Raw genomic sequence first — 23,905 nt, forward strand, 5'->3', positions numbered from 1 at the left:
GGCCTCTTACTGTTGTGGCCTCTCCCATTGCGGAGCACAGGCTCCGGACGCGCAGGTTTAGCGGCCATGGCTCATGGGCCCAGCCTCTCCGAGGCATGTGGGATCTTCCCGGACCAGGGCACGAACCCATGTCCCCTGCATCGGCAGGCGGACTCTCAACCACTGCACCACCAGGGAAGCCCTCCACTTAAATTTTTTAAGGCTTTAACTGGCTCTATAGATTAAAATAAGTTTGTGCTTTCCTTGAAATGCACTTATTCTTATTACAAGCATTTTATAATTTTGTATAAATGTCTATTTTCTCGAAATATTTTGCTTTCAGTAAAATGCTTTCCAACTCCGTTTAGTATATTACCACTGGGTTGGTAGAATTGCTTTTTATTGACTAGTAAAACTTACTGCCTGTATTTTTTACCTTAAGCTTTTAAAATTAAATAAAAATTACTAGCCAAAAAAAAAAATAGCTAGAAGACAGTAGTCTGTAGAAGATGCTTATGTTCTTGCCTCTTCTAGGGATACTATAGAGGATTCCTCTGGTAAGTGTGTCTTAGATGGAGAAGAAGTTGGCTGATAACATCTACTAGAGGCCTTGACTTCCATTGAATGAGGAGTGGGAGAGAAAAGTTTTTCTGAACATATTAATTTACTTCCTTTCAAAATAAATGACAGTTCTTTAAATCAAATTAATTTAGCTTCATGAAAGACTCCTTATATTTTCCTTCTTTTACTGTGGAATTATGAAAAATTTGACATGCACCAGCATTTTGGAGTTGGTGGTTTACTAAATCACCTATCAGCCCCTTTTATGCCATGTTTCAGCCTATCTACAAGCAGTGAAACTGTGGTATGAAGAAATAGACATCCTTAAAAGGAGAAGGTGGGATTGTAAGTCAGTGCAGGATTTATAGAAGGCCCTCTGGAAACACATATTAATATAAAGTATGTATATCCTCTGACTCAGCAGGTCCACATCTAGGAATTTATTCTCATGGAAGGATTGGGTGAGTTCACACTGATGTATATGCACAGATATTATACCAGTTCTGTTTCTTATATTGAGAGGTTAGAAACCTAGATGTCCTTCAGTAGGTGGTTTAGTTACATAATGGACTGCAATGCAATTGTCAAATAAACAACTACTCTCACCATTAAATAGAATGAGATAGACCTATATGTATTGACATAGGTAAATGTCTCTGATATATAATAGTTACTAGAAAACAAAGGTTACAGAAATACAATATATCACTTAATATATAATCTGATTTCTTTTGTTTTTTAAACAGCTTTATTGAAATGTAAACCACATATATTGATACAATTCATCCATTAAAATGCACAATTGACAACCATCACCACAAGCTAATTTTGGGACACTTTTGTCCCCCTAAAAGGAACCACTATCCATTGGCAGCCAACAGGCATTTCCTGAGAAACCACTAAATCCGCCTTCTGTTTCTATTAATCTGCCTCTTCTGAACATGTCATGTAAGTGGAATGATCTTTGTTACTGGCTTCTTTCACTTAGTATAATGTTGTCAGGTGTCACCTGTATTGTAGCATGTATCTACTGATACACGTAAGTCTATAAAAAGCTTCATTGCTTTTTATTGCCAAATAATATTCCTTGGTATGGATAGGCCACATTTAATTTATCTAGTCATCAGTTGCTGGACATTTGGGTTGTTTCCACTTTTTAGATATTTGAATAATAACTATGAAGATTTGTGCAAGATTTGTGTGCAAGATTTTGTATGAACAGACGTTTTCATTTTGCTTGGGCATATACTTAGGGGTGGAATTTCTGGGTCATCTGGTAACTCTATGTTAAGAGGAAATTTTTGAGGAACTCTCAAATCATTTCCCCAAGTGTCTGCACCATTTTACATTCCCACGGCAATGTGCAAGGGTTCCAATTTTTCCACATCCTTGACAACACTTCTTATGATGTGTCTTTTTCATGATAGTCATCTTAGTGTGTGTGAAGTGATATCTCTTTATGGTTTTGATTTACATCTCCCTAATGACCAATGATATTGAACATCTTTTCATATGCTTACTGGCCAATTCCAATTTATTTTTAAAGATTATAGTTATATAATCAAACATATTTGGGAAGTTATATACTAAGATGTCAATAATGCTTCTGTCTGGGGACTGGTCCTTCTTATTTTCTACTGTGTTTCTATATCAGTCAGGGTTTTACCAAAGAATCAGAACCAGTAGGATGGATGAACAGATAGATAAATAGATGTGTTATAAGGAATTGGCTTATGCAATTATAAGGGCTGGCAAAGCAAGTCCAAAACCCATACAATAGAATAGGTGGTCCAGAAAGCTAGGCTGGAGCTGAAGCTGCGTCTACAGAATTCCTTCTCCCTCAGAGAAACCTCGGTTCCACTCTTAAGGCCTTCAACTGATTGGATGAGGCCCACCCAGATTATTTGAGGATCATTTCCTTTGCTTAAAGTCAACTAATTTTAGATGTTAACCACATCTACCAAATACCATAACAGCAAAGCCTAGATTAGTGTCTGATTGAAACAAAAACAATAATGGTAGTTTCATTTTTAAAAAGGCTTTTACGAAATTGAGTTATTTGTAGTGAGGTGGATGGACCTAGAGTCTGTCATACAGAGTGAAGTAAGTCAGAAAGAGAAAAGTACCGTATGCTGACACATATATATGGAATCTAGGGGGAAAAATGGTTCTGAAGAACCTATGGGCAGGACAGGAATAAAGACACAGATGTAGAGAATGGACTTGAGGACGTGGGGAGGGGGAAGGGTAAGCTGGGACCAAGTGAGAGAGTGGCATGGACATATATACACTACCAGATGTAAAATAAATAGCTAGTGGGAAGCAGCTGCATAGCACAGGGAGATCAGCTCGGTGTTTTGTGACCACCTAGAGGGGTGGGATAAGGAGAGTGGGAGGGAGACGCAAGAGGGAGGGGCTATGGGGATATATGTATAGCTGATTCACTTTGTTATACAGCAGAAACTGACACACCATTGTAAAGCGGTTATACTCCAATAAAGATGTTAAAAAATAAATAAATAAAAAGGCTTTATACATAGCAGTGTCTTTACTTTTTACATTTGATGATTAAACTTGTTCATCTTGGTGCCCTCCAGAATACTCAGCATGATAGCTTGTACCTGGTAGATTCCTATTAGTCACTGTGTTAGATTCCTACTGCCACTATAACAAATTAATGTAAGTTTAGTGGCTTCAAACAACACAATTTTATTCCCTCACAGTTCTGGAGATCAGAAGTCCAAAATTGGTTCCACTGGGCGAAAGTCAGGATGTTTGCAGGGCTGGTTCCTTTCAAAGGCTCTGAGGAGAGAATCTTCTTCCTCGATTTTTCCAGCTTCTAGAGCTGCATTCCTGCGTTCCTCAGCTGGTGGCCCTTCCTGCATCTTCATTGCTGGTACTGCAGCACCTCCAACTGTGTCCGTGCTTCTGACATCGCATCACCATCTCCTTCTCTGTGATCAAATCTTCCTCTGCCTCCCTCTTCTAAGGACACTTGTGATTACATTCAGAGCCCACCTAGATAACCTGGGATACTCCTGCTATCACAAGGTCCTTAATTTAATCACACCTGCAAAGAAAGTCCCTTTTGCCACATAAGGTCACATTGACAGGGTGCTGGGTACTACTCAGCTATTCACAAAGCAGACTGTGTGGCATTTTCATCTTTTAAGAAATCTTGACTCTTACAGAGCCGTTTCCTTTTCACAGGCTGATGTCGGTGTGGCTTATTCCGGGGAGAATTTCAGACCCCAGATTGAAACTATGCTCCCCAAGGATAATGTGGGCAGCCCTGGAAGCCTGGACAAGCAGGCCCAGTTGGGAAGCTTACCTGGAACCATTCCAGAAAGTTCCCCATTTCCTAGTGAAAGAAACAGAAGAATAAATTCAGGTAACAGCCCCTGTTCATGTTGATCTATATAAAATACTGTTTCTCTGAATATATTTTATAACGTGTGTTTGGTGACTTACCACAGCTTTGTGAACCAGACAGTGCTTCAAATGTCAAGGTCGCATCTCCAAGACATAGCCTTAGGCCTTCATTAGGTAAGTAATACTAACCGTTAATCATCTTGTTGATGACATAATTAAAACTATCTTTTTTTAAACTAAGAGCCTTTATTGGTGGTTGGGATAAGGCCTTGGGAATACGAGTTGCACAGGCTTTCGTTAAATTCCTCAAAACTTGCACTATGTTGACCTCTTTCCAAGGCAAAGTTCTACATTTGAAAAATTAAGTAAAATCTACATCAAACTTTTTCTCTTGTCTCTCCCCATTCAAAGTTATAAGCAAATGTACAATAAAAATATCTTTCAAAAACATAAAAGATGTGATGTTGACCTGGTGTGTTCTTTAGAAACTATTTGTGGTTTTTCCTGTGGTATGTTTTCACTTTACTTGAGTTACCCTTCTGTTGTTAAGAGCTCTTGTTTCTGTTTCATCAGCCTTTGAAACAAATTGAACTTAACAGACTTCAAGGAAGACTTATTTGGGGTAGGGGGAGGGTTTCCTTCCTCATTGCTGTAGTTTCTTCCCTAGGGACCAGTTAGAGTTGGAAAATAGATTGGATGGTAAGTGAGATTCTTTTTCCTGGACTTTTGTGGCAACTCAGGTTATGACAAATTTCCTTTTTTAATACCCTTTTTATTTATTTCTTAAATTGAAGTATAGTTGATTTACAATATTATGTTAGTTTTTAGGAGTACAGCATAGGGATTCAGTATTTTTACAGATTATACTCCATTAAAAGTAATTACAAGGTAATGGCTGTAATTCCCTGGGCTATAAAATGTCCTTGTTGTTTATCTATTTTATACATAGTAGTTTGTATCTCTTCATCACCTAGCCCTATCTTGCCCTTCCCCTCTTCACTCTCCCCTTCGGTAACCACTAGTGGGTTTTCTATACCTGTGAGTCTGTTTCTGTTTTGCATATGCATTCATTTGTGTTAGTTTTTAGATTCCACATAGAAGTGGTATTATACAGTATATTTCTTTCTCTGACTTATTTCACGAAGCATAATATTCTCTAGGTCCATCGCAAATTTCACATTTGCCCTCGTCTTGTGCTTCTGATAGGGTGTAGCATGACCTCTGAGGATGAAGGAGGAGATGGGGGATGCAGGGCAGGGATGGCCTCTTTCTCTACCTCTGTGTTGGGCCAGCACATGTATTTTTTCTCTCTGATGACTCTCTTGATGAGAATCCCTCCTAGACTGCAACACGAATACTCAATATCCATGTGTTAACAGACTAGGGATTGTTAGGAGGACAGGGGTGCCCTCGGACAGGCAGTCCTGCCATCTGTACACCGTTGAAAGCAGTGTGGGGAGGGAGGGCCCCAGGTAAGCAGGATGGTGCTAAGAGAGACCAGCGGGGGAGGGACTGAACCACCAAAGCAGGTGTTTTCAAAATGTAGTGTAAATTTGTTTTCAGGAAAGCTCTTCCCACAGGATGCATAAGAACCGGTACCCTGAGCTTTCTACTTGTTCTCTGCCCAGTTTCCTCTCTGTCTCCTCTCTGCATCCCTCCTCTTCACAGCTACAAAGTATATTTGTTAAAAATTTCAAGGTTCACACATTGTAAATCAGCTATACTTCAATAAAAATGTTTTTAAATTTCAAGTTTCACACTAACATTTCCCAAGTATTTCCTTTTAGTAAAAAAACAAAACAAACTAACACTTCTGTGGAAGTCCCTGGTGGTCCAGTGGTTAGGACTCTGAACTCTCACGGCCGAGGGCCCGGGTTCAATCCTTGGTCGGGGAACTGAGATCCCACAAGCTGCATGGCACGGCCAAAAACAAAAACAAAACAAACAAACAAACAAAAAGAACTTCTGATTTTGAGAAGTTTCAGATAAGAAAAGTTGTCCAAAACAAAGAATGCCTGTATTCTTTCACCCAGATTCCCCCAAAGTTAATGTTGTACCACGTTTGTGTTATCACTGTCCCCTCTCTTCCCTCCCTCCCTCTTCCCTCTCCCCCCCTTCTCCCATATACATCTATATTTTTTCTGAGAGTAAGTCACAGACATAATGATACTTTACTCTTAAATATATCAGTGTGCATTACCTAAAAACAAGAACATTCTTTGCAAAATCGCAGTACAAGGATCCAAATCAGACAACTACCACTGATGCAGTGCTGTTCACTCACCTATTCAAATTTTGTCAGTTGTCTCACAAATGTCCTTTGGAAATAAATTTCTGGTTCACGATCTAATGCAGAATCACACGTTTAATGTAGTTGTTGTGTGACTTCAGTTTCCTTTAATCCGGAACAATTCCTTGGCCTTTTTTTGTCTTCTAAACCCTTGATATATTTGGAGATATAAGCCACTTACTTTGTAGAACATTCCTCCGTTTGGGTTTGTCTGATATTTCCTCATGATTAGGTTCAGAATATGCATTTTTAGCGAGAATACCAAAAATGATATTGTATCCTACTTAGCACATCAAATCAGGAGGTACGTGATACCTAGTTTTGACTTTTACTGTGGGTTTTTTTTTTTTTTTTTTTTGCCATTCTGAAAGTTTTTTTGTTTTTGTTTTTGTTTTGTTTTGTTTTGGCGGTACGCGGGCCTCTCACTGCTGTGGCCTCTCCCATTGCGGAGCACAGGCTCCGGACGCGCAGGCCCAGTGGCCATGGCTCACGGGCCCAGCCGCTCCGCGGCACGCGGGATCCTCCCAAACCGGGGCACGAACCCGCATCTCCTGCATCGGCAGGCGGACTCCCAACCACTGCACCACCAGGGAAGCCCCTGAAGGGTTTTTTTAATGTAGTAAAAGTTATCAATCTTTCTTTCATTGAACCTGGATTTTGAGACATAGCTAGAAAGCCTTTCCCTACACTAAGATTAAAGACAAATCCACCCATGTTCTCTTGCATAATTTCACTTTTTACACTTAGGCTTATGAAATTTCTAATGGCATGAACTGATACTACTGTAAATATTAACTACATAAGAAATAAAACTGGATGTTCAGTATGATGTCAAATTTATAAAAATTAAATTTCATATGTTAACTGGCAACCTCTGAAAGGTAAGAGTATGGACATTTTAATTTTCCTCTTTACTCTTTTTTATATATTCCAAGTTTACTCTGATAACTACGTATTTCTTTTATAATCAGACAGAAGCACAATGTTATTTTTAAACATTCCCCCAATAGTCTTCAGTGTCCCAAGAAATCATGAATATTAGCTGAAATGACTGATGTAGTTCAGGGATTTCTGTATAAGTGAGCTACTGTAAATGTCAAGCCAAGTACTTTGGTAGACTCAGAAAAGAATGGATAGAAATGGTTAAAATAATTCTGTTATGGTAGTGACAGATGTCAACGATGACACTCTTTTTAAGAACATCCTGAGAGAGAAGTGGACCATGACCAGTGGGAGCCATTTATTGATACAAAACCTATTTGGGAAGGAGTACAGTGAGGTGGTGAAGAGCGTGGATGCTAATGTCAAATAGACTTGGATTCAAATCCTAGTTAATTCACTTACTACTTGTGTCACCTTGAGCAAGCTAATTAGCCTCTCTCATTATGTATAAAATAGAGATACTGGGCTTCCCTGGTGGCACAGTGGTTGAGAGTCCGCCTGCCGATGCAGGGGACACGGGTTTGTGCCCCAGTCCGGGAAGATCCCACATGCTGCGGAGCGGCTGGGCCCGTGAGCCATGGCCGCTGAGCCTGCGCGTCTGGAGCCTGTGCTCCGCAACAGGAGAGGCCACAGCAGTGAGAGGCCCGCGTACCGCAAAAAAAAAAAAGAAAAAAAGAAAAAGAAGAGATACTAACACCTCTGTCACAGAATTTATGTTTGAATTAGATCTTACAAAGAACATAAAGTACTTAATATAGTGCCAGGCACATGAGTGCTCAATAAATGCTCATTATTATTATTATTTTGACCCTTGCAGATAAGCCCAGCTTCTAACAAATAATTCATTCTAATTCCTTGAAGAGGATTCACCTCTTCTTGATTTTTTTCTGTTCTTTTAGTTTCTAGTTTACCTCCTTGAAACCCATGCTTTATTTACTACTCTGTACCAAAATCTGTACAGAGCACTTTAAAATGAGAACTGACTCTATTTCAAACACGTGTATGAGTAGAAGACATAGCACTGGAAAGGTGATAAGACTATAGGAAATTCGTTGGGGTTAACTGCAGCAGGCAATTAGAGAAGTGTCTGATACTAGGAAGGTTAATATTCTGAAGTGAGAGACATCTGGTTTGTGTGTGTGTGTGCGCATGTGTGTGTTTTTCCTGTCTTCCCATTACAAATTCATGAAAACTGTCTTTGTTAACCAGTGGGTTTAGAAATTTTCATACAAAGATTCCATCCACTGGATGAAATGGACTTCTTAAAATAGAAGAGAGCTCATTTCTGAGGACCCCTCATTGCACCTTTATTTTATGAGGTTGTAAAAACAGATGCTTGCTCGCTTATTTATATAATTGGGTGATGTGTAATGGGAGCGGTCTCTCTCATTAGTGCTCCCCTATAAACTATTTCAGCGCCATTTTTAGAATAAAAATTTAGCTACCAGTCGACTCCAATTCTGATTTGGTTCAAAGACGCTTTTCAAAAAGGCATGCTTTTACTTATGTAGATTTAGCAGATGGCGTAATTGTAAACTCAGGGTTGCAGAACTAGAAGTCTCTTGGCAACATCACGCTGTTTATCCTTTGTATACAAAGCATAGAAACCAAACTGCAACTCAGAGTCACTGAAAGACTATCTCATTCGTGGCTATGGTTTAGCTTCATAATTATTGCACAGAACCTGTATAATCGTACCCAAGTGTGTAAGTGTTGTTACAACAAAAAAGTAGTACATAGCAGCACAAAGACTTTTTGTTATGTTAATATTCGACCTGCTAAGTATACAGTATATTATGTTGATGTGTATCCTCTGTAAGAACATTAAGGATTTGAAGTTCAAAGGATTATAAAGATTTGTAGTAGAAACAGCTATTTAGGTACAAGTGTTGAGACTAAGAGTTAATTAGCATGATTTATAAGGCATGTATTTAGCATTTGATTGATAAAATCTTCGTGCTTAAATTTCTTTTCTTCTTTTTCTTTTCCTTTGGAAGACCTAGTGATCAGTGGATTAATCCATAAACCCCAACCCTTAGAGAATCGAGAGCAACAGAAGTCATCAGACATCCTAGAGGAGTTAATTGTTAAGGAATAATACAAAGCCACAGCAAAATATTTAGAAATGGAGAATCATATGATGTCACGGCAAGTAATTTTGTAATTAACAGTAGCTTATAGTTAAAATAGCAACAGAATATGACTGATCACGAGTTATTTTTTCCACCAATATGCATCTTAGTGTCACAGTACAGATTACTGCATTTATCTAAGCCAGTTTTTTCTCCCATGAACTCCCTCACCCCTCTGCACACCATCCTTCTCTACGGATTCAGGAATTGCCTGATTGTTAATGATTAATGAATCCAATGAAACATATCTTGGGTTTTACCAAATTTGAGACATGATAAGCCCCATTGAATAAAATGCCTTCATTCTTTCAGCAGTTTTTATTAAACATTGCCTGTGTACTAGGCATGTGAATATAAAACTGAACCTTGACTTATCCAATAAGAAAATAGGCCTAAATGTTAAAGCTAAAATAGATACACGTATACATTTATATATACACCCTGAGGTCAACCATGAGGTAATAAATACAATGATAAAAATTGTTATACCCTTAATTTTCTTTGTTGATTCATCTTGACTGATCTATCATTGTTTTTCTGTAGTGTGAGCATTATTTGTAGCCTGATGTTAACTTGTCGTGGCCAAAGTCTTGAGTTCTTGACTTTTTAATAACTTCTTTGTAAACCTATGAAGAAGATGGCAGATTTGCTGTTGTTCTGTTTAGTTCTCATTGGTTTGGGTTTCTTTTTAAGCCACTGCCAGCAGCACCAGTAATCCTAAAGCACAGACAGAGGAAGGAAGATAAAAAGAAGAAATAACACAGAAAAGAGGCATAAGGGAAAATGAATAGGAAAGAAAAGAAAGAAACAGAAGTGATGGAAATTGAGACCAGAAATTATATCAAAGGCACCTTAGTGGTGGCCAGTCCCCTGTGTTGTAGGGAAAACAGTCAATAGGGAATAAAAAGATTCATTAGTGAAATCAAGTTTGCACCTAGACCAAGTCAATTAGTGTTTCAATAAAGGTAATTTCCTTCTCTGTGTGTGGGACCTGCTGAGAACTCATAAATAAAAGCCAAAGTGGCATTTTCTTTTGAAGAAGGAAAAATAAGTACTGCAGAAAGTACTTGGCAAGGAAAGAAGTTTGTTAAGCCTTATGAATGATATTATCAGGCTGCCAATAATAAGAGGGACTGGGGGGAAGGTAAAAATGGACCACATAATGGAAAAACTGATGCCAACATAATGACAATTTACATTTGCACAAGGCTAGCTATCAGGATGCAAGGCATTTTCGAGTACCTTATCTTACTTCAAAGTACTAAAAAATGATGCATCTTTAATATGGAAAGGACAAGGAGAGTTTGTTTTCTTGCTGTAGGTGAATCGCTGGGGGTCAGAAAATAAAAGGTGGGTCAAAAAGAAACGACAGGAACTTCCCTGGTGGCGCAGTGGTTAAGAATCCGCCTGCCAATGCAGGGGACACGGGTTCAATCCCTGTTCTGGGAAGATCCCACATGCCTTGGAGCAACTAAGCCCATGCACCACAACTGGTGAGCCTGCACTTTAGAGCCCGTGAGCCACAACTGCTGAGCCTGCACATCTAGAGCCCGTGCTCCACAACGAGAAGCCACTGCAATAAGAAGCCTGCGCACCGCAACAAAGAGTAGCCCCCACTCGCCGCAACAAGAGAAAGCCCACATGCAGCAATGAAGACCCTATGCAACCAAATAAATTAAATAAATAAATTTATTAAAAAAAAAAAAAGAAAAGACAGGAGTCTCAAGCCTCTTAGATAGCCTCATCCACCAGAGAGTAGAGAGCAGAAGCAAAAAGAACTACAATCCTACAGCCTGTGGAATAAAAACCACATCCACAGAAAGATAGACAAGATGAAAAGGCAGAGGGGTATGTACCAGATGAAGGAACAAGATACAACCCCAGAAAAACAACTAAATGAAGTCGAGATAGGCAGCCTTCCAGAAAAAGAATTCAGAATAATGATAGTGAAGATGATCCAAGACCTCGGAAAAAGAATGCAGGCAAAGATCAAGAAGATGCAAGAAATGTTTAACAAAGACCTGGAAGAATTAAAGAACAAACAAACAGAGATGAATAATACGATAACTGAAATGAAAACTACACTAGAAGGAATCAATAGCAGAATAACTGAGGCAGAAGAACAGATAAGTGACCTGGAAGACAGAATGGTGGAATTCACTGCTGCAGAACAGAATAAAGAAAAAAAGAATGAAAAGAAATGAAGACAGCCTAAGAGACCTCTGGGACAACATTAAACACAACAACATTCACATTATAGGGGTCCCAGAAGGAGAAGAGAGAGAGAAAGGACCGAGAAAATATTTGAAGAGATTATAGTAAAAAACTTCCCTTACATGGGAAAGGAAATAGCCACCCAAGTCCAGGAAGCGCAGAGAGTCCCATACAGGATAAACCCAAGGAGAAACACGCCGAGACACATAATAATCAACTTAGCAAAAATTAAAGACAAAGAAAAATTATTGAAAGCTGCAAGGAAAAAATGACAAATAACATACAAGGGAACTCCCATAAGGTTAACAGTTGATTTCTCAGCACAAACTCTGCAAGCCAGAAGGGAGTGGCATGACATATTTAAGGCGATGAAAGGGAAGAACCTACAACCAAGATCACTCTACCCGGCAAGGATCTCATTCACATTTGTGGAGAAATCAAAAGCTTTACAGACAAGCAAAAGCTAAGAGAATTCAGCACCAACAAACCAGCCCTACAACAAATGCTAAAGGAACTTCTCGAAGTGGGAAACACAAGAGAAGAAAAGGACCTACAAAAACAAACCCAAAACAATTAAGAAAATGGCCATAGGAACATACATATTGATAATTACCTTAAACATGAATGGATTAAATGCTGCAACCAAAACACACAGGCTTGCTGAGTGGATACAAAAACAAGACCCATCTGTATGCTGTCTACAAGAGACCCACTTCAGACCTAGGACACATACAGACTGAAAGTGAGGGGTTGGAAAAAGATATTCCATGCAAATGGAAATCAAAAGAAAGCTGGAGTAGCAATACTTATATCAGATAAAGTAGACTTTAAAATAAAGAATGTTACAAGAGACAAGGAAGGACACTACATAATGATCAAGGGATCAAGCCAAGAAGAAGATGTGACAATTATAAATATATATGCACCCAATGTAGGAGCACCTCAATACATAAGGCAACTGCTAACAGCTTTTAAAGAGGAAATCGACAGTAACACAGTAATAGTGGGGGACTTTAACATCTCACGTACACCAATGGACAGATCACCCAAACAGAAAATTAATAAGGAAGCACAAGCTTTAAATGACACAATAGAGCAGATAGACTTAATAGATATTTATAGGACATTCCATCCAAAAACAGCAGATTACACTTTCTTCTCAAGTGCGCACAGAACATTCTCCAGGATAGATCACATCTTGGGTCACAAATCAAGCCTCAGTAAATTTAAGAAAATTGAAATCATATCAAGCATCTTTTCTGACCACAATGCTATGAGATTAGAAATCAATTACAGGGAAATAAACGTAAAAAACACAAACACATGGAGGCTAAACAATACGTTACTAAATAACCAAGAGATCACTGAAGAAATCAAAGAGGAAATCAAAAAATACCTAGAGACAAATGACCATGAAAACATGACAATCCAAAACCTATGGGATGCAGCAAAAGCAGTTCTAAGAGGGAAGTTTATAGCTATAAAAGCCTACCTCAAGAAACAAGAAAAATCTCAAATAACCAATCTAACCTTACACCTAAAGCAACTAGAGAAAGAACAACAAACAAAACCCAAAGTTAGCAGAAGGAAAGAAATCATAAAGATCAGAGCAGAAATAAATGAAATAGAAACAAAGAAAACAATAGCAAAGATCAATAAAAAAGCTGGTTCTTCGAGAAGATAAAAAAAATTGATAAACCATTAGCCAGACTCATCAAGAAAAAGAGGGAGAGGACTCAAATCAATAAAATTAGAAATGAAAAAGGAGAAGTTACAACAGACACCACAGAAATACAAAGCATCCTAAGAGACTACTACAAGCAACTCTCTGCCAATAAAATGGACAACCTGGAAGAAATGGACAAATTATAACCTTCCAAGACTGAACCAAGAAGAAATAGAAAATATGAACAGACCAATCACAAGTAATGAAATTGAAACTGTGATTAAAAATCTTCCAACAAACAGAAGTCCAGGACCAGATGGCTTCACAGGTGAATTCTACCAAACATTTATAGAAGAGCTAACACCCATCCTTCTGAAACTCTTCCAAAAAATTACAGAGGCAGGAACTCTCCCAAACTCATTCTATGAGGCCGCCATCACCATGACACCAAAACTAGACAAAGATACTACAAAAAAAGAAAATTACAGACCAATATCACCGATGAATATAGATGCAAAAATCCTCAACAAAATACTAGCAAACAGAATCCAACAACACATTAAAAGGATTATACACCATGATCAAGTTGGATTTATCCCAGGAATGCAAGGATTCTTCAGTACATGCATATCAATCAATGTGATACACCATATTAACAAATTGAAGAATAAAAACCATATGATCATCTCTACAGATGCAGAAAAAGCTTTTGACAAAATTCAACACCCATTTATGATAAAAACTCTCTGGAAAGTGGGAATGGAGGGAACCTACCGCAACATAATAAAGGCCATATACGACAAACCCACAGCAAACATCATTCTCAATGGTGAAAAACTGAAAGCATTTCCTCTAAGATCAGGAACAAGACAAGGATGTCTGCTCTCACCATTATTATTCAACATAGTTTTGGAAGACCTAGCCACAGCAATCAGAGAAGAAAAAGAAATAAAAAGAATACAAATTGGAACAGAAGGAGTAAAACTGTTACTGTTTGCAGATGACAAGATAGTATATATAGAGAATCCTAAAGCTGCCACCAGAAAACTACTAGAGCTAATCAATGAATTTGATAAAGTAGCAGGATACAAAACTAATGCACAGAAATCTCTTGCATTCCTATACACTAACGATGAAAAACCTGAAAGAGAAATTAAGGAAACACTCCCATTTACGATTGCAACAAGAAGAATAAAGTACCTAGCAATAAACCTACCTAGGGAGGTAAAAGACCTGTAGTCATAAAACTGTAAGACACTGATGAAACTAATTAAAGATGATACAAATGGACGGAGAGATATACCATGTTCTTGGATTAGAAGAATCAATATTGTGAAAGTGACTATACTACCCAAAGCAATCTACAGATTCAATGCAATCCCTATCAAATTACCAATGGCATTTTTTACAGAACCAGAACAAAAAATCTTAAAATTTTTATGGAGACACAAAAGACCCCAAATAGCCAAAGCAGCCTTGACGGAAAAAGGAACTGGAGCAATCAGACTCCCTGACTTCAGACTATACTACAAAGCTACAGTAATCAAAACAATATGGTACTGGCACAAAAACAGAAATATAGATCAATGGAACAGGATAGAAAGCCTAGAGATAAACCCACGCACCTATGGTCAACTAATCTATGACAAAGGAGGCAAGGATATACAATGGAGAAAAGACAGTCTCTTCAATAAGTGGTGCTGGGAAAACTGGACAGCTACATGTAAAAGAATGAAATTAGAAGACTCCCTAACACCATACACAAAAATAAACTCAAAATAGATTAGAGACCTAAATGTAAGACTGGACTCTATAAACCTCTTAGAGGAAAACATAGGAAGAACACTCTTTGACATAAATCACAGCAAGATCTTTTTTGATCCACCTCCTAGAGTAATGGAAATAAAAACAAAAATAAACAAATGGGACCTAATGATACTTAAAAGCTTTTGCAAAGCAAAGGAAACTACAAACAAGACAAAAAGACAACCCTCAGAATGGGAGAATATATTTGCAAACAAATCAATGGACAAAGGATTAATCTCCAAAATATATAAACAGCTCATGCAGCTCAATATTAAAAAAACTACCCAATGCAAAAATGGGCAGAAGACCTAAATAGACATTTCTCCAAAGAAGACATATATATGGCCAAGAAGCACATGAAAAGCTGCTCAACATCACTAATTATTAGAGAAATGCAAATCAAAACCACAATGAGGTATCACCTCACACCGGTTAGAATGGGCACCATCAGAAAATCTACGAACAACAAATGCTGGAGAGGATGTGGAGAAAAGGGAACCCTCTTGCACTGTTGGTGGGAATGTAAATTGATACAGCCACTGTGGAGAACAGTATGGAGGTTCCTTAAAAAACTAAAAATAGAATTACCATATGACCCAGGAACCCCACTGCTGGGAATATACCCAGAGAAAACCATAATTCAAAAAGACACGTGGGGCTTCCCTGGTGGCGCAGTGATTGAGAGTCCGCCCGCCGATGCAGGGGACACGGGTTCGTGGCCTGGTCCAGGAAGATCCCACATGTCGCGGAGTGGCTGGACCCCTGAGCCATGGCCACTGAGCCTGTGCATCCAGAGCCTGTGCTCCACAATGGGAGAGGCCACAACAGTGAGAGGCCTGCATACCGCAAAGAAAAAAAAAAAGACACATGTGCCCCAATATTCATTGCAGCACTATTTAGAATAGCCAGGTCATGGAAGCAACCTAAATGCCCATCAACAGACGAATGGATAAAGAAGATGTGATACATATATACAATGGAATATTACTCAGCCATAAAAAGGAATGAAGTTGAGTTATTTGTAGAGACTTGGATGAATCTAGAGACTGTCATACAGAGTGAAGTAAGTCAGAAAGAGAAAAACAAATATCATATATTAACGCATATATGTGGAACCTAGAAAAATGGTACAGATGAACTGGTTTGCAGAGCAGAAATTGAGACATGGATGTAGAGAACAAATGTATCGACACCAATGGGGGAAAGCGGCGGGAGGTGGGGGTGTGTGATGAATTGGGAGATTGGGATTGACATGTATACACTGATGTGTATAAAATGGATGACTAATAAAAATCTGCTGTATAAAATAATAAAATAAAATTCAAAAATTCAAAAAAAAAAAAGACAGGAGAGCCATCTGGAGGAGGATAGATTGTGGGAACATACAGTAGCTAAGCAAGCCTTCTGAAGAGAGATGCTATGGACTCTTGATGCTCACATCAGTGGGAGTAACATTAAAACATTTTTCAATGATTCCAGTACCAGAGATGAATGACTTCAGACTCGGACCTTGCAAGGGCACCAGCAAGGTTAATTAATATAAGCTACCTTGTGAAGGAAACGTATCTATTAAGAAATGAAAACTACAGGCTTGACTTTCAGTAACATCATTAAGAGAGCCAAAGATGAAGGCTGTGATCCTATTCGTATTACGTAGAAATAGAATGGTTGTCAGGGGCGTTGGTGGAGTGTTCTCAGAAGGATTTAAATGTGACAGGACTGCAAAGGTAGGCAAGAATAACACAGTTGGGCTTCCCTGGTGGCGCTGTGGTTGAGAGTCCGCCTGCCGATGCAGGGGACGCGGGTTCGTGCCCCAGTCCGGGAAGATCCCACATGCTGCGGAGCGGCTGGGCCCGTGAGCCATGGCCGCTGAGCCTGCGCGTCCGGAGCCTGTGCTCTGCACTGGGAGAGGCCACAGCAGTGAGAGGCCCGCGTACGGCAAAAAAAAAAAAAAAAAAAAAAGAATAACACAGTTATTATTATTTTTTTTTTGCTTTGGAATTGGGCCAAGATGGCCAACAAAAGCCAGACTTGCAACAGGCAGGAGCTGTAACGCACAGCTGTGCATCTTATTGCCTAGTGCAGTCCTTAATCTGTACATTTGCATCACCCAGGAAACTTTCAAAACTCCTGGGACCAATGGCTTGGGGTGGGCCCAGAATGTGGTGCTTTTGAAAGCTCCCAGGTGATTCAGTGGGCAGCCCAGGCTGAGAACCGTTGCCATGAAGTTTCAATAAAAATATACACCAAGCCCTCAAATCCATTATCAAGCTGGGAAGGGTTAAAGCTTTTGAAACTGAAATCCCCATTCACTGTGAAAGAGAGTCCTAAAATATTCCTGAAAATAGAACATGTGTTCACTATAGGACTAAGATGATACCCAGGAAGCGTATGGAAATGAAGAGATATAATTGCTCAGTGTCACAGGTAAAGTCTCTTTCAGTCCAGGTGTAGCTGAGAACATGTGTGTCAGACACCAGATGTCTTAGATATTCGGGGGAAAGTTCTGAGGCCAATACAAAAAGATGAGAATGAATATTGAAGGACTGAAAATGAAAATATTATGAGACAGTTAATACTTTTAACTAAGAAACAAAGAGCCAAAGGAAACAAAAAGGGGATAGTCAAAAAAAAGGATGTTAATGTCAGCAGATACTACAATACGATGAATCCAATCAGACATGTGAACACCATTTCTTCATTCATTTAAAAAAAACTTTAAGTGAAATATTATGAGGAAAAACAGAACAATAAAAGTGAGAATACTTAAAAACAAGGCTCCTTGTGTAGACCAATATTATATATAAATACAAGGGAATTTTAGACATACATCTGTCCCTGTCTTAGCCAGGTTGTTATCTTTAATTCAATTATCATTTAGAGTGAAATATAATAAAGGATGCTGAAAAGGGGACTCCCCTATGAGCTAGTCTCTTCTTAGAAGTCTACAGCAGTATCTGTATCCACAGGGCCCCCTATCATCTTTTTTCTTAATTTTTTTCATTATCTGCTTTTTAGCCAGTACTACAGCCATTCCATAGCCCCTCTGGGTAACCTGCCTGCAAGCACATTCGCGCTAATAGATGTTACGCTCACTCAGAAAGAATTATAATGATATGTAAGTAAGACGATGTTAAGAAGCTAAATTATCAGACTAAGTGAATCTTCCAGTATATTTTAAAACATTCTACTGAGACTCCAGTGGCTGTATTATAAATGTATATTAGTTTTATATCCACCTGTAAATACATGTATGGATTGGTACAGATCTCTTAAAAGAGATGGGAGTGGCTCTCATTTATCCACATAGGTATTAACCACTTTAGGTGTTTTTCATCCAAACTCATTCCTCCCGTTCTGGGTTTCCCTACACAAGACTCTCAATCCTCTATTGATCCCTTCTGTCTCTAGTCTAAGTTGATTCCCTTTTCCAGGCAACCTCTGTCCTTGATAGCCTTCAGTGCAGTTTGGGAGTTTGTTGACAATGGATCAGAGTCAGTAACATTATTTGCTGAACCTCATGGGGAGTCTTAAGGAGGAGGAAGTTGACCAGGGTAAAGACAAAAGAATGGCAGTTAACGCTCAGAGTGACCATCTTAGGAGGTCTTGACAGTGGCAGAGCAGGAGTGACCGATCTGTTGTGAGAAACTTCGGCTTATTCTATGCACAAGACTCCTATTAAGAGAACATAGCCAGGGTAGGTTTATCTGTCGGTCAATAATTAACTAGGAAAGCTCTGAGGAAGACACAGCAGATGCAAGAAGTAATGTATACAAGCAGGTTGGCTAGAAACGAGATCCCCTTCTTATCACAGCATCTTTGGTTCCATCCCCTGCTGGTGTTCTTAAAGAGAATAATTGAACTAGTAACTTCTATAGGTTTTAAAGTTAATTTTTTTTTTAGAGTTTCTATGGGTAGTACCTCTCTACGTATAATGTGATCATATAATGCTATCATTTTTTAAGTGCCAACAATTGGTAACTCCTGACTTTATAGAATCCAGTGGTAAAGAATACAGATAGCTTTCCTCAGGTCTTTCAGTGCTTTTCTTTAAAGTGTCAAACTCAAGAAAGGACAAGGGCTGCACAGGTAGGATTAACTTCCACAAGGGAAAGGAAGTACATGATTTCTTATGCATCATTTTGGGATAAAGCCACAGGAAGAGGTCAGCCAAACCAGAAAGCCCAAGCTCTCTTGAAACTGTTGATCTCATGATTTAAATCAAGGCTCAGACTCCTGTGTAAGCCTGAGGGAGACTTGCTTTATTGGATCTTAGATGACTATTCCATTCTCTGTTAGCCGTCTATGAGTGAACTTCCCCCCAAACCTGTTTCATCCTAATTTCACAGTATCTCTAGTTGAGCCTCCACAGCAAGCATGTCCCGTCTTTTTAGCAGATGGCTTTTGTCAGCAGGGAGCCTAAAAGCCAATTGTCACAAAAGATGACACAAGGATGGGGGAGGGGGAACTTGCTTTGACAAACATCTCCCAGTTTTCCTGGAGTGAAAAATTTCTCATCACATAAAAGTGTCTGAAGGCTGCAACTGAACCAGAACTTTAATAAATGTTTATCCTTTAGAAGGATTCTTTCCAAGGATCATAGGTTTTAAAGCTGGAAGGAACCCTAGCCATCCTCAGCAAGTTGCAGAGGAGCGTTATATGGTATACTTTTGAGAAAAGTGAGTCCAAAGAGAAGTGCTTTGTGTCAGGTCACACAGTGGGTATTAGCAGTAGACCCAGGGTTAAACAGAGCCCAGACCTCCTGCCTGCTGGCCCCTGGGATTCTGAGTCTCACTTCTCCCCTTCATTACAAAAACTGTATTTGGTTGTGATTCTGTGTGCTGTCATTGAAAAAGGTCACTGCTTTCACTGAATAAGTAATTACCATTTATTGAGTGGCTACTGTATACTTTCCTCTTTATTATTTTCATTTCAAACAAGCTTTTATTTTCAATGTGAACAATACTGTTATCTCTAAAAGTTAAGAGTAAAGTCAGATGTCAGTTAATATCATTTTGGGGTGTTGAACTTTGAAACAAAATTGGTATTTTGGGCTAACGAAGACTAGAATATCCATGAGGAGCAAATGCGTCTTTCTTTTGCCATCCATTTCTTTTATGCCTTCCAGCTGTGTTCTCCAGAGCTGCCCTCTGCTGAGACCGTATCCATTTTAAGTCCTTCTTCTGGTTTTTCATTCCCATCCTCGTCATCAGCGTTTTCATATTGATATTCACTCTCTTCTTTAGAACCATACAGACTTTGGGATCATAAGTTGGCGGAAAAAGTATCCCAATTTAAAATCAGCGGCAGAATCTAGTACCCTGCCCTCAGGAGGATCGTCCCCCTCTTCCTCTTGGTCCACATAATTCTCATCCTCTCCCTCATCTCTCCTTCTCCTTGTCCAACTCTCTCCTCCTCTTCTTCTGCCTCTTCCCCCTCTCCTACTGGCTGTACATCCCAGTACTCCTTGACTATGGGCTGGGCGCCCTCCTGCCCACCCTCCTTTGCCCGAAGAGTTCGCACTACCACCTGGAAATCTCTAGGGGCTGCGTCTCGGCCGACCCTGGTACGCCATTCGGCAGGCACCGCTCCTCCCCTGACTGATCCAGGGTCGTGGCCCATCCCACTACCTGCTCTGTTCTGACCACTGGTGGCTGGGCCTCGCTTCTCTGTGCCAGACGTGGCAGGAGAGATGCACCAGTCAGTGCCTCAACCGGAGAAGTGATCTGCCTGCTGGACCAAGTTGGCAAAGATTTTCCTCTTTTTTTTCTAAAAAAAATCCTGTGAAATAAAACCTATTTTATAAATGAGGAAGGGAAGGCTTACGGAGTTTAAGAATTCAGGCAAAGCCACACCATGACCAAGCCAGGATTCAAACCCAGGGCTGTATGTGTCTGGATCTGGTACCCTTTCCTGCTATGCTGACCTGTCTGTCTTTGTGTGATTTACTTTCTCAGTAACTACAGTACTGCAATCTGAAGAGACCGTCTTTTCGATATGACAATGGATATCAATAGCTCCTTTGTCTTTAAAAGTCTTTAGAGAAATTATCTAGAATAATACAGGAGTACCTAGTTGGAGATACTGTGGGTTCGGTTCCAGGCCACTGCAATAAAGCAAATATCACGATAAATCGAGTCACACGAATTTTTTGGTTTCCCAGCGCATATAGAAGTTATGTTTACACTATAGTGTAGCCTGTTAAGTGTCCAATAGTATTATGTCTAATAAAACAACGTTCAGATCTTAATTTAAACATACTTAGATTGCTAAAAAATGCTAACCATCATCTGAGCCTTCATCGAGTCATTATCGGTTTGCAATAGTAGCCTCAAAGATCACTGGTCACCATAACAAATACAATAATAATGAAAAAATTTGAAATACTGCAAGAATTACCAAAATGTGACACAGAGACATAAAGTGAGCAAACACTGTTGGAAAAATGGCGCCTACCTGCGACTTGGTCGAGGCAGGGTTGCCACAGATCTTTAATTTGTAAAACAAAGAAAACCAAAATATCTGTGAAGCACAATAAAATGAGGTCTACCTGTTTTGGTTCATTTTATAATGAAGGCTTGGTGTTCATTAAGACAGTTTAATAACTCTTTATATATACTTTATATACTGACCTGGAAAGATGTCCATATTAAATTAAATGAAGAAAGTAAATTGCAAAACAGTGTATATGGTATAATCCCATTGATTGGTTGAACATGACAGGTGCACTGTTAATATATGTGTATATAGATATATGTGCACAGAGAATGTCTGGAAGGACACACACCAAACTCTTTAAAATGGTTCGTGCTGATGAGTGGGATTGGGGGCCAGCTGGTTAAACAGAGAATTAGGGGACTATTTCTGTATCATTTTAATTTTTTTATAACCAAGGTATATTATTTTTAAAAACCAATTTTAAAAAATTAAACTTTATAAACCCTTTACAACAGTTTAACCTTTTTTAATAACTAGAAATTATAATCAAAGTCATTATCACTGCTCTAAACATATAAACGGTAGTCAATCAGGAAATAGTATGGGTTTTTTTCTATTGTCATGAAAACATTTGTAAAGTACTGACAGCAAAGACCAGTGTTAATTCTCTCTTTCACCAGACCAAAAGTCCTAAAACTAATCTCGACCCCAAATGAAAGTCATTTGTAGCTTATGGAATATTATAAAATCATGGGGTTTAACTTTTTACCTTGAACTACAAATGCATCATTCATTCGCCACCTTTTCCCATCTTTTATTTGTTCTCCACGTTTTTTTTTTACTTCTCAAGAGCCCTCCTCCATCACTGCATGTTTCTTTCATGTTTTTTTGATAATAGCCTGTTTTTTCCTAGACATCTAATAGATATTTTTTCTTTAGGAATTAGTTCTGTTGTTACCAGGCATAAAGTCTTTAGGGATGAGTTCAGCTGTTACCAGTTTTCACGTAATTATTTTTACAAATCTATCCAAAAATCTGTTTAGATTTTTAGGACTAAAACCTTAAACAATGTTTATTCTCTCTCTCTTATCTTTCTCCTCTGCTAATAAATACATTTGTTTCTGCATTTTAAAAAGTGTCTTTCTGCACGTAAGCATGACTGAGAAGCTACTGAGAAAGCCACCAGCCAGGCTGAAAAAACTTAAAATCAAAAAGGAAATAAAAGATTTCCTGATGAAGGACATAGAAGAGAAGATGCAGGCAGTGGAGGAGTGCAGGAAGGTAGCCCAGGTCTCGCGTGAGGGGCGCTGCCTCTGAAACGTGTGCCTCCTCTTCAGTCACCAGCTTAAAGACCGATTACGTGGATTGTATTAATTCTTTTAGTGATCTCTATGCTTCCTATGCTGTATGTTTAGTTTTTTTAAGTTCTCTTTGTGTGGTGAAGAAATGCAGCACTATCTTGAAGTTGGTTGAATTACAGTTTCATCCCTGTAGCCTAAGGAAGCAATATCCACTTCTGAGAATTAAGTATGGTGTTTTTTTCCTATTAAAAAAAAGAGAAACTTCAGTTGGGGCCAGGGGTGGCAGGAGGTCCCAGGTGGAGGATGGGAGATGAGAGGAGGCCGTGCAGACCCTCAGACAACTTCTACAACGTTTACACACACATGGTGCCCATAAACCCTCTGTCTGCCCTTCTGCCGGAACCAGCCTTCACAGCTCTGGTCTGACAGCCTTTACTTCGGTGTCTCTACTTGGTCTCTCAGAGAGCAAGGACAGACCACAGCCCTGTGAGGGAATGTCTGGAGGGTGTCTGGAGGGTGTCTGGAGGGTATGGGGTGGGGGCTGGCGGCTGGCTCTGTCTTCTTCAACAGTAATTCCTCAACCTCTGCTTGTCGAATGATTGCATAATGAAATAGGGAAGCCAGGAATGTTCATTATAGGCAGTAGTAATGAGAACTTGGAGAAAGTCACTCGGACTCGTTTTCACTCTTTAATACTGCTTTTCAGACTAAAGAAGAAGAAATAAGAAAAAGGCTGCGGAGTGACCGACTTCTGCCCCCAGCCCATCATTCAGATTCAGCTGAAGCAGGTGGGAAGGAGGCTCCGTTTGCAGAAGGACTTAAAACTGTGAGTTGTGCCACGTTTGAACCCTCTGACCTGCCAGAAGGAAAGCTGCTGAAATGATAGAATGATAGAAATTACAGGTACGGAGGTATCGGGGTCGTGGAGTCAGACATGTCTTACAACCAAGCAGATGACGTATTCTAATGAGCCGTTTTATGTGAATTTCGTGAAAAGGCATCCTTTCCCCCAGGTGTGACTTTCTTAGTATGTCTTATGTTTTCTTTGACCGTCTGACCCACTGGGATGTGCCTTGGGTTTAGGAATGACTGTGAGAGCTGCCTGGGCTGGAGCTTAGCTGAGTAAACCAAATGACTATGTTAGCTTAAAAAAAAGAAGAGGAAGATTTGACTAGCTTCGGTTTTATAAAGTTGTCATTCTCCT

The 23,905-nt window shown here is 39.3% G+C and overlaps 1 protein-coding gene across 1 annotated transcript in view; it reads left to right on the forward strand.

Annotated features, from left to right (window-relative positions):
• STMND1 (stathmin domain containing 1) overlaps positions 1-23,584 on the forward strand; it is a 71,342-nt gene extending 47,758 nt beyond the window's left edge. The window contains 6 exon segments of the mRNA XM_060023817.1: positions 3,751-3,931; positions 9,142-9,231; positions 9,234-9,292; positions 18,538-18,542; positions 22,555-22,681; positions 23,408-23,584. Coding sequence (XP_059879800.1) covers positions 3,751-3,931; positions 9,142-9,231; positions 9,234-9,292; positions 18,538-18,542; positions 22,555-22,681; positions 23,408-23,584 — 639 coding nt within the window.
• Positions 23,585-23,905: the final 321 nt, after the last annotated feature.

The sequence above is a fragment of the Delphinus delphis genome, chromosome 10 (assembly GCF_949987515.2).
Source record: "Delphinus delphis chromosome 10, mDelDel1.2, whole genome shotgun sequence".
Classification (NCBI taxonomy): Eukaryota; Metazoa; Chordata; class Mammalia; order Artiodactyla; family Delphinidae; genus Delphinus; species Delphinus delphis.